Source organism: Hippocampus comes, unplaced genomic scaffold (assembly GCF_001891065.2).
Source record: "Hippocampus comes isolate QL1 unplaced genomic scaffold, H_comes_QL1_v1.1 scaffold420, whole genome shotgun sequence".
Lineage (NCBI taxonomy): Eukaryota > Metazoa > Chordata > Actinopteri > Syngnathiformes > Syngnathidae > Hippocampus > Hippocampus comes.
The window spans coordinates 759,642-770,864 of record NW_017806163.1 but is presented as its reverse complement, the minus strand read 5'-3'; the positions used below and the strand labels follow the sequence as shown (position 1 = coordinate 770,864).

Genomic DNA, 11,223 nt, shown 5'->3' with positions numbered 1-11,223 from the left:
TTATGACGCCCCCCCACCCTCACCACCACTGCAGCACGGGCCTCTGGCTGGCTGTGTGACATTTGCCGAACAGCTACGGGTCAAAGTTGACAGGCAGACAACAAGGTGGAGGGAGCCGTCAAGAAGGTAAAGAGGCTGGAGGACCGCGGAGGTACGGAAAGGTGTGCCGGGCTGGCGGGGCGGGAGGAGGGGCCACGCAAGCAGCCGCCATCCGCTGTTCGCACTGGAAGATGTCCTCTTCGCTCTCAAAGTCCAGCCCACGTTTAAAGGCAGTGGTTCTCGAACTTTTTGCACTAAGTGCCACCTATCAGCATGAACACGTTACTAATTTTGCAATTTTCATTCGTAAAAAGTTTCAATTTTTTCTCGAATTAATTCGATTACTTCAGTATTTTTCATGCACAATTAACACCTTGAAAAAAGCATTTTGCCACTTGCTGTCGACTGAAAATGACCTCACTTGTGCTCACGTAGAAACAATCACGGCTCATGGGATGTTCGCAAACTGAGCGAGCCGTTATTGGTCGTTACCTGAACCCTGTGTACATGCAGTCAACAGCATGTAACAACAGGTTTTTAATGGTAGATAAAAAAATAATATAGTTAGCAAATTCAATACAGACAAAAAAAAAATACTTTTTACTGCAAAAATCAAAGAATACTTGACTAAATTAAATACATTTAAAAGAATTGCAATATCAGAAACTCGGCTTGACAATGAAAAAAAAACAAGTGACCTGAAATTGGAAGGATATTAATTGTTTGCAACAAATAGGGAAAATCGAAAGGGAGGAGTTGCAATGTATGTAGACAAAGCTCTTAGGTATCGTAAAATCGAGAGGTTGACGAACACAATGGAGAACGACTGTTTAACTATTGAAATACATATTTTTTTAAAAAGCATCTAATGTAATCATAAGTTGCATTTATAGGACACCAGGATCATGTCTTGACACAGACTACCCCAGGCCCCCCATCTCCAAGCATGCTCCTTTTTGGCTCAGTCTGGTGGTATTGGAAGCTGGCTGTGAAGCATACCTCTTGGTGCCCACAGACAGCATTTATATTGTCCGACATCATTTTTATTTCACAAAAAAAAAACAAAAACGGATTAAATCAAACACTTGACCTCTTAGTTTCAGAGTTTTTCATTACCTGCCAAAATGCCAATTGTGAAGTTTCGCTGGCACCATAGATAGCACTTGTAACTCAAAACAAAAACAAACAAACAAAAAAAAAAGCATACTTTGAAAATCTTGGAAGATTTGTCACTTGTAGTCGTAACTGAAGGTACCACTAAACTTTGCATTAGAAAAATGTTACAAAAAGTCAAATTACCGGTTCTACTATTGAGCGATACACGGGACTACTGTTGGTGTGTCCAAACTACAGCCCGAGGGCCATTTGCTGCCTGCCTTTTTTAGCAGCTTGCTGCATATGCTAAAATTGACAATTGCCACAGCCTGTGGAATTTGCCTGAATTGCACTACTTGCTTTCTACACTGGGTGGCGAGGATGAATACAAAAATGTTCTCATCTCTCACTTTGTTTTCCACCAGTTACACATAATTCGGTAAGATCACCTCGGAATGCCGATTCTTTGCCCCAATTTTTGCTTCATGGCAAGGTCATCTTTGACAGCTTGCTCTTGTTTTGGTTCTAAATGTGGAGTTGTGTTGTCTGTTGTCTGTTTAAGAGGGAGGAAATTTGATCTGTGCTGACATACAGCACATTTGACAATAAAGTTGTACTTGATACTTGATACTTGACTTGATTATTCTCTTGCTCAGTTCAAGGGTAAATCTGTTCTGATGGGATACAGGGCTGTTGAATTTTTGCTTTGTCACCTCTGTGGTTTTTTTTTTGATAATATACTGTATATGTATAAAGACATATTCTGATGTTATACATACAGTATGTACTGTAAATTGTTTGTGGTATTACACAAAAGCAATATTACGATGTTCATGCCCACTTTCCAGTTAAATTTGAGGTTTGTTCACATCGTGATACACAAGCTGTTGTTCATGCGCATGAAGTTTGCTTTTTCTGTAATTGCACAGTCTGGACTTTGAGATTTAAATGCCTATTTACCGTTGAAGTTGATGTCTCAACATGTTTACAGTCATTTGGCTTAGCTTCTGAGTCAAAAATTGAGTTTGCCCCGCTCAAGTGAAAATACAGAAAAAAAAGACAAATACCGTACCAAATTTGTCATGTCCTGTTTCAAATCAAATGGCATTCAAAGAGCAACCATGTTAGGTTCACTGAAGACACTAAATTGTTGTGATATTAATTTACTCCATCACGGGGAAATTCTGTATGAACGGTTTCAAACAGGGCGGCACGGTGGGCAACGGATTAGCACGTCCGCTGGGATAGGGTCCAGCACGTCCGCGACCCTCGTGAGAATGAGCGTATAGTATTAGAAACTGGATGGAAGTAGCCGACATTCGTACAAATAATGCAGAAGAATAACCATTTGTTTTTGTACCTTATGTGGTAATTGTATGCGTGTGCGTGTGTGGTTTTAAAAGATACGACGAAGAAGGTGGGGAAAGAGTCGAACCGAACCAGAGTAAACATTTTTCCCCATTTTACTCATCTTTGCTCTCTGAGTTGCGAATGAATGAAACGTTGGCCAAACCGGAAGTAAAGGTAATATTACCAAACCGGAAGCACAGAGAGATTAAGTCTTGGTCTGAGTGTTTGTCTTTGTAAACATGCTAGCTTGGGAGTGACTTGGGAGACAGTTGAGATAAGACTGCCCTGCCCAGTTGAGACATTTATATCACACGACAACAGCCTGACGCATATAAAACGGCTGTGCATGGAAATAAGCGCAGTGTACAGGAGTGTAACGTATCGATTTGCAAAAGACCAACGACAGAAGCGAGAGCCGAGAGGTAAGGGAACCGGAACCCTTCTAAAAACTTTGTTTCCAAATGAACATTGATTTACAACTTTCACAAGGACGGAAGAATGCAGTCTGGTATTGAAAAAATATATATAATTTATTTAAAGCAATTAGCTTGCATATAATGTCCAATTGTGCAGCAGCGCTTTAATTTGAGTTATTTGACATTGTTTTGGTGAAATACGACAGGCTGCCTTTAACAATACGCAGGTGCTACTCTTGTCTGGCCTATCAGAGGTAGGTATGCTTTTTTGATCATTAAATGATAAAATTCGAAAAAAAAAATGGCATGAGGTCAAACGCCGTATTCTTTATTGCAATGTTTACTCCAAAAGGTTGCTTTCTGTGCTTGTCGCATTATTTCGTACTTTATTTTGCATTGTTATGCAAGTTTTGCCAGTGACGTCACTGAACACTCTTTCGTAGAGTTACCTAACAATTAATATTTTAGGTTATATTTTAATAATTACATTTTACCTGGATTACAAATACAGAATGTCGTTTTTTGCGTTGTTTGAATGTGTGAGAACGCTTCAGCTTTTCTTCTGCTACTCACATAATGTACAGAGTGCCTTCTATTACGACACACTAAGTTTCGAAGTTCCGAACGGCGTAAGATCTGTGCAGGTCACGCAGCACAAGAAGACACCTTCAGTTAACGTTTTTTTCCGCCACGGGATTGTTTAACATCTTTGTATTTTTATACAAGCATTTTATATAATTCTGAATGAAAGTTTGTTGGGTTACTATTATTTAGATCCTTGACTTAATTCGGGTAACGTCACAGCTGTATCGTAGGATTTGAACACCGTCGTAAAACAAAGACCAGCTGCATGTGTAATTAGGGTAGTTTTCTTGTACTGTATTGACAAGTATAGAGGACAGCATTCGCCTCAAGACTCAGACTGTGTGTGTGTGTGTGTGTGTGTGTGTGTCTAATTTTATTTATTTATTTTAGAATGTGGCTACCTTTGGTTGGATTCACCGCCCTGCCACACCTCGGAGGGCTCTATGGCGGTTACATCACCCGAACTCAGGTGAAGACCTGGTACCCCACCCTGCAGAAACCATCATGGCGGCCTCCGAACGCAGCGTTCCCCGTGGTGTGGACCTGTCTGTACACAGGAATGGGGTGAGGATCACTTGCAAGTGTCTCTGTGCAATAAAGCCTCCAAAGTCAGTGACATAAACAAGCGGCAAACCCATTCAGCCTATCCCAGCTGTCTTCGGGCAGTAGGCGGGGGACACCCTGAACCGGTTGCCAGCCACTTGCAGGGCACAGACAGACGAACAACCATCCACACTCACAGTCACGCCTCGGGACAATTTAGAGTGTTCAGTCAGCCTGCCATGCATGTTTTTGGAATGTGGGAGGAAACCGGAGTACCCGGAGAAAACCCACGCAGGCCCGGGGAGAACATGCAAACTCCACACAGGGAGGCCGGAGCTGGAATTTAACCCGTTACCTCTGCGCTGTGAGGTCGACACGCTAACCACTGGTCCACCGGGCCGCCGGGATGAGTGTTCATATCTGTATAAATGAAACGTCTCGACTCACTCCAGCAAAGGCCCTTGGCACCAAGATGCCACAAGATGGCGCCAATGTAACAGTTTCATATATTCACTGGGCCCCTGCTTTTCATGGGTGATGGGGACCGAATAGTGAAAGTCACTGAAATCTTAAAAAAAAAAAAAACTCCAACAGGCCTTTTCCATTAAAAAGTGGTGTTCCATCAAACGTTTACTTACATCTCTGAAAAAAGTTTGTACAAATATGACGATTAGTTATTTTTCAGTTAATAACCGACAATAGATTGCAAAAACAAATTTACACTGAATTCATGAATGCCAAATCACGAACATGCAAGAATTAATTGTATTGCCAATTTTGTTGCATTCCAAAGTTGCCACAACATGGCAGCAAATCACTACATTTGTTGAACTGAAGCTCCTCAAATTATTTTCAACATGACTCCTTGATACCAAGACGCTGCCAAAATAATAGTTTCACATGGTTGAATAGCATATCATGTTTCTTTTGCGAATAGTGGAGAATAGCTCCCAAAAAAAAATCCGTAAACTGTACTGTCAATTTTTTTTTTTTTTTTTTTTTGTGCATTTCATCCTCCAAACTGGAATTCCACCACACAGGTACGGCTCCTATTTGGTGTGGAAAGAACTTGGAGGTTTCACTGAGGATGCAGTGGTGCCACTGGGACTTTACGGGATGCAGCTGGCACTCAACTGGGCCTGGACGCCCATTTTCTTTGGCGCACATAAGCTCAAATTGGTAAGCTCGACACACCCGTTTGATTCTTCTTCTTATTTTTGTCTAAAAACGTACCACCCCCATCAGGCCTTCTTCGAGATTGTGCTTCTAACTGGGACCGTCGGCGCCACCATGTGGTCTTGGTATTCCATCAGCCGAACAGCCACTCTGCTGATGGCGCCCTACTTGGCCTGGCTGTCTCTGGCCACTTCCCTCAGCTACTGCATATGGAGAGACAACCCTGAGAAAAAAGAAGAGTAGGAAAAAAAAGGCAGGGGATCTTTACATGAGCCTTGAGCGAACAGCATCAGCATTTCATGTGATCAATTATGGGGCCTTTAAAATGATCTTTTTCTGTTACGTACATTTTTATTTGCACTAACCTTTTGGTTTCTGAGCCCAAAGTGATTGGCTTGATGATATCACTCCACTGGATTGTTGATAGCACAGTCAGAAAGACACTTTGGAAATGATTTTTTTTTTTTAAACCAGCATCTTTGTTTTTTACAGTTCTCTGCGCACATGATTTAGCTTAATAATTTCCCAATGTAATCATGTCAATGTTTGACAGTCTACTTCTTGTAAAACAATGCTTCGTCAACCACGTTTAATCGAGCCTCAGAAGTTCTTCCAAATGTTGAGCAAATATCAAAGACGTAGCTGAATTGCAGTCTAGGGTGAAGTTAATTTTTCGTTGTGTAAAAACATTTTCAGTATTTGCTTTTGTATGAACATTGCCATCCGCACATGAATGAAGAATAAAATGATTCATGATGATCGTAAGCATATCAATTGGTTGTCCACGCGTCTAAATTCTTTAGTTTTAGTGTACTGCACTGCAAAGAAGGAACAGGTGTAATAAATGTGTCTTGCAAACATACATAGCAATGCTTCTTTGTTACATCACATGAAATATTTGTACCTCTATATTGGCTCCAACTTAAATGGATCATAGTGGATGGAACTACTCACCCATGTTCAGATGACAATTGACTGTGTGTGTTGCTACATAATTTGAAAACTATCCACTCTTAATGTGATCTATACAACCTGAAAATGGAAAAGAAAAATATTTGTGAGGAAGCCCAAAAAACTGAAATAACACAATTGTACATGAGTGCATACCCGCTTGTAACTGGGATGAGTCTGTCTCATCAAAACTATTAAATGGGAGTCAGCACACACCTGCCACCAATTAAAGTGCCTCTGATTGATCCCAAATAAATTTCAGATGTTTTAGTAGGCTTTCCCCCACTTTTTTTAAACTCTGTATTAGCCAGGTTTTGTGCTAATATTTACTGATCCTTCTTGTCTAATGCCCCCGTTCCAGTGAAAGAAGACAGTTAGCATGTTGTTTTTTGGTGGTGAAAAAGTTTCAGTTCTTTTGAAAAACATCCATGGATAACAATAATGATATTTTGACTTCAAACGTGAATACAAATAACCACCAGCAAAGATAGCAACAATAATCTTTATTTTCATACAAATTAACATAAGTATATAAAATTTTATTTTTCAGGGGCTTTCTCCGGAACCTCCTCTGTTGACTTGGAGGAAAACCTCTCTGTTAACGTTTTCCACAAACTCTTTTTATCATCATCTGACTGCTGCGCACTACCTGAATGATGGGGAAAAATGGAGGAAAAAAAATCAAATGTTAATGTGAGCGTCACACATGGGAAAGCAATGACGACTGTAATGTGTCCTGACCTGACAACATTAATTTACACTCCTCTGCTGTGACTCCAGTGAAGCTTGTGTCTCTCACACGAGGAAACTGAAACCAAACACACCAACTTTTTGGATTTTTGTCAATTAGCTGACAGCATCACATTCTTAAGACATTTAATGATCACAATTTACAAAAGAAGCCTGAAGCTGTACATCCTTTAAGACATTAATTTTACAATATGTTAATAATTTTGGTTGAAATTTGCAGTATGCTACGTACAATACACTGCATAATATACAGAGCACTTAAAGTGTGTTCTGCTTCTTCCATACAGCCAAAATTCAAATATAAGGAACACCTCTGTGTTATGATACAGTGCAGTTGGAAACTTGACACAAGGTTTAAAACACACAGGCTGAGAAAATCATACATTTTTGACTTTATATTGACACTTACTCGCTGTTTGTACGTATTTGCATTAATTCTTGCCAGACTTTCATAAGTCTGATCACACTTCTCTGTGTCCGAGATCTGGAAACAGACAACCAAGAAAGCACACGAAGCCACAATTTAACTGGAGGAAATCAAAATGCTCTTTCAATCTGCTAACAGGGAACAATCTTTATTTCATCAAACCCCCCTAACCCCAGCAATTTAGAGTTTAAGATGAAATATCTGACAAATAAAATTGTCGTCATGCTGATATCGTGAGCCTTGAATAACTATGATTTTGGGGCAAGCTGGTTACACAGTTTATTTGACAATTTAAGAATTATGTTAGCATTATTTTCATTTTTACACTTATGATAAGCAGGAATATAAAATAAATACGGTGGAAACATTTAAGATTAATTCCGTGTTTGTCCTTAATAACATTACATTTTATTCTTGGGGAAAAACAGTCGACTACACACTACTGCTACTAATAACGCCGCTAATAAAATTTTCCAGTAACATTAGTGGAAATAACGCCACGGTTTACACAGTTGGAGGCAAATTTTAAATACAGCAGGAACAACCATTACACTAATAAAGCAAATGACACATTACATATATTATAGGCTATATTGAAACAGGATTAATAAAGGTCATTCTGAATAAATGACATCCATTAATTGGTATTAATTGAAGGTGAGAGCGCGCAAGGTCGACCGACCGCTCACTGTTTCCAAGTTAGCTTAGCGTCGGGTTATGTAGCGGCGTAGCCGTGTCACCGGTGTTTTCCCTACCTGAGTGTTTTCCCCCTCGCGGAAAGCAGCTGCTACTCGCTGCCGCAGAAACGTTCCTAAATCTCGACCTTTCTTGCTCTCGTCGCGTGGCCATTCCTCGCACAGCTTTAGGAAGCGACGGTAGCGAGTGGCAGACATCGTCACGCGTAAGCTCGATTGAATAACGACGTGAATAAGAAACCTTTTGGAGCCAAGTCGCTCGCCGTAGTGAGCTCGTGAACGTGTACTTCCGGTGCGTTCTGCATTGTCGCTAAGCTAGTCTCACCGCAGGGTGGTTATTCAGCATCATGAGCGGAGTAGGGGGCAAAAAGAGTTCGTCCGGCTCGTCAAGTGTGACAGATTGGATTAGTTCGGCGTGTAAATTTGCGACAGACAGAAATGATTTCAGGAGGTGAGTCAAAGTAGTGCGAAGCGGTTTTATAATAACCATGTGTCTGGTAGCATTTTTTTGCTAGCATTACCATCTCGTCAGCAGAGGTTTGTCCTTGCCAGAGGGTCTTCCATTGGATAAATAAAAACATGTTATGTCATATAAAAACTATGATGGTAACCACCAGTTTGCAATGTTAAAATTAAAATTACAGTATCGGATATGTTCGAGATTTTTGTCTAGTAGAAACGCAGTTAATCTTCTGCATGTCACTGTGAGTCGTCGTCATAGATGATCACCAATTTTGACACAGGCTAAAAATAATAAAGCTTCTGTAAAAGATTTTTGAATTTTGATTTTCAGGAATCTGCTGGTCAACCTGGGGTTGTTTGCAGCTGGTGTTTGGGTTGCAAGAAATCTCTCAGAGTTTGACTTGATGGCCCCTCAACCTGTCACATAACCCTGTCACAGTCTGGACATGGTGGGCTTCCATTTGTGCTTAATTTGACATTTGCCAAATGCAGTTATGTATATTGATATTTTGCAATCACGTATTGTCGTTTTTAGGTGTCTTGGACTACAAAGGAAGAATCAAACAATTTAAAGAAAATAACATTTGTTAAATCCTAATTTGAACTGTATTATCTCCTAATTCATAATTGCTTTTTATATTTCTACTTTTTTGTTTTCATTGTCTAGATGTGAGAACATTAAGTCTGCTCTTGTTGCCGAGCTTGTAAAGTACTTCGACTGTTTAGAAAGTGTAACATATTTAAACAATTGCGTTTGATTTGTCAAGCTATGCACACCCGGGAGCTCTTTGTTGATGCTGCTCGTAAATGTTTGTCCACTGGAAGGAAACATCTCTCCGTCCCTCACAGTCTGGATGTGGCTGCTCAGCTCTCGGCTGTTGATTCAGCTTTGAAACCCGCTCTGCTGTATGACGCCAACAGCGCCAGTGCAGAGCAGGTTCATCGGTATTTGCGCTCGTGTCAATCGTCCCAACTCGTGTCAGACTCCCTTGTCACCTTGGACTTGCACGGTAACACCCTCATTGTTAACCCAGTCGCGATTCGCTCCAATCTAGAGAGGATTCTTCACAATAGCGGCCCGGCAATGATTGACATCAGCCACTCACTGGAGAAACCAACCATCATCGAGCCAGTCAGAACAGGCCTGAAGAGTATTGCGCAAGATCTCCTATTTCTTCTTCGAGACTTAAATGCAGCAAAGGATGTTGACAAAGTCATTTGTGTGGCAGTGGGTTCAGATGAGTGGAATCTGAGTGCTGTCTTCGGACTGTTACTGGGTTACCCCGCCGTCTACTGGTTTGACCAGACTGAGAGCTTTGAAAACTGCCTCGCCATGACCCCCTTGACGGTGACCACGGCATCTGCAACATGGTTTGCAGGTGCCTCCAGCCATCAACTTTACTCATTCAGCATCCCGGCCGTCCTACAGAATGAGACTCTGTCCAGCCTGGTGGAGTGGAAGCTTGGCCTTCAAGAGAGATTCCAGCAGCAAAATATTCTAAAGGAGCTCACTGTTTGTCAATCTGCAGTCACTCTGCCGTCAGTCTGTTTGTGACCCAACATCACATACTCATGACTCCATTAAACTGTTAAAAGATCCTTTTCTCCTTGTTTATTAACACAGCATGACATTTGCAACCGTATTTACAAATGGGACATGATAATCAGAAAACAGTGGAGGAGGAACATTTGAACCCAGGCGGAATTGATTTTACTGCTTAACCCTTATTCCACAAATGCAACATTAATCAGAATACCATATTTAGACAAGTGGGGCTGATAGAACATAATCTTGCAAAGAAAACTTTGTGGTCAAATTTTCCTTAAAAAAATATAAATATTCAATATATATCGACATGAACTGATGTAAAATACTTATACCATGATACACTTCAACCATGTTGCCCAGCCCTAGTGGCATAATAGGCCCAAGAGTGAACCATGAGTATGTGGGGGTCCACTGTACTCCCAAGAGGTTACCTTAGTATTATTGAAAGCCACTCTAACATGCACAGTGTGAACAGTCACACTGCTTAAATATAGGAAAACATGAACTGATTCAATTAAAATGTAGTGTACGCAGGTGAAAGAATAATTGTACCAAAACACCTGAAAACAAATTCTTAAGGATTAAATCCACGGTCAACAAACTCTTATTTACTGGCGTTCAAAAGGGTTTGCCAGTCAAAAATGTTGACTCCACAATTCTCACTACAGTACCACCGAAGTTGAAACAATAAATTATTTTGCATACCACTTGAGGGAGCTCGCGTGCCACCAGTGTGATTAAATCTCAATGACAATTAAAATCTAAAAAAAAAATTTTTTTTTAATTGAATCACTCAAACTTTGGGCAGTGTATTACTAATTTTATACTTAACCGTACATATAGTTGCTGTTCTCTTCATGAGGTCCACCTGCAATTTGTGTCAGTAGATGCAGTGTAGACTTACAGGTTATCAAATTGTCATGTTTCGCTTATGACCTCAACAATGCAAAGTGAAATAATTGACATTATTTAAATAGATTTATGGACATTAACAATTAGAAATAAAGCTGTTAGCAACCGATACTTAGTGGATTCCGATTACACAGTTAGTATGTGATCTAGTATCAGAAATGTCAATACTCACTGGCCACAATATTAGGCACACCTGCTAACAGGATGCCTAACAAAAGCTGCACCAGTAACTCTGCCTTTAAAAATGATAATGCTCAGTTTTAATTGACAGAA

At 40.4% G+C, this 11,223-nt stretch overlaps 3 protein-coding genes across 4 annotated transcripts; 2 read left to right on the top strand and 1 right to left on the bottom strand.

Annotated features, from left to right (window-relative positions):
• Nucleotides 1-2,724: 2,724 nt before the first annotated feature.
• tspo (translocator protein) lies at nucleotides 2,725-6,167 on the top strand. 2 transcript variants are annotated; one of them, XM_019895777.1, is made up of 4 exons: nucleotides 2,725-2,897; nucleotides 3,874-4,049; nucleotides 5,069-5,207; nucleotides 5,274-6,167. In XM_019895777.1, the coding sequence occupies exons 2-4, from the start codon at nucleotides 3,877-3,879 to the stop codon at nucleotides 5,445-5,447; spliced, it is 486 nt and encodes a 161-aa protein (XP_019751336.1). In that variant the 5' UTR covers nucleotides 2,725-2,897; nucleotides 3,874-3,876; the 3' UTR covers nucleotides 5,448-6,167. The 2 variants fall into 2 exon arrangements, with proteins under 2 accessions (XP_019751336.1, XP_019751335.1); XM_019895776.1 differs by having other exon boundaries at nucleotides 2,728-2,906; nucleotides 3,876-4,049.
• A 471-nt stretch (nucleotides 6,168-6,638) lies between these two features.
• uqcc2 (ubiquinol-cytochrome c reductase complex assembly factor 2) lies at nucleotides 6,639-8,291 on the bottom strand. Its single transcript, XM_019895778.1, has 4 exons — nucleotides 8,088-8,291; nucleotides 7,315-7,389; nucleotides 6,897-6,963; nucleotides 6,639-6,804 (listed from the first exon to the last, which is right to left on the bottom strand). Exons 1-4 carry the CDS (start codon nucleotides 8,223-8,225, stop codon nucleotides 6,695-6,697), a joined length of 390 nt encoding a protein of 129 aa, XP_019751337.1. The 5' UTR covers nucleotides 8,226-8,291; the 3' UTR covers nucleotides 6,639-6,694.
• Nucleotides 8,292-9,024: 733 nt separating this feature from the next.
• LOC109531470 (UPF0739 protein C1orf74 homolog) lies at nucleotides 9,025-10,088 on the top strand. Its single transcript, XM_019895775.1, has one exon. The coding sequence runs from the start codon at nucleotides 9,259-9,261 to the stop codon at nucleotides 10,042-10,044; it is 786 nt and encodes a 261-aa protein (XP_019751334.1). The 5' UTR covers nucleotides 9,025-9,258; the 3' UTR covers nucleotides 10,045-10,088.
• The last annotated feature ends 1,135 nt before the right edge of the window (nucleotides 10,089-11,223 follow it).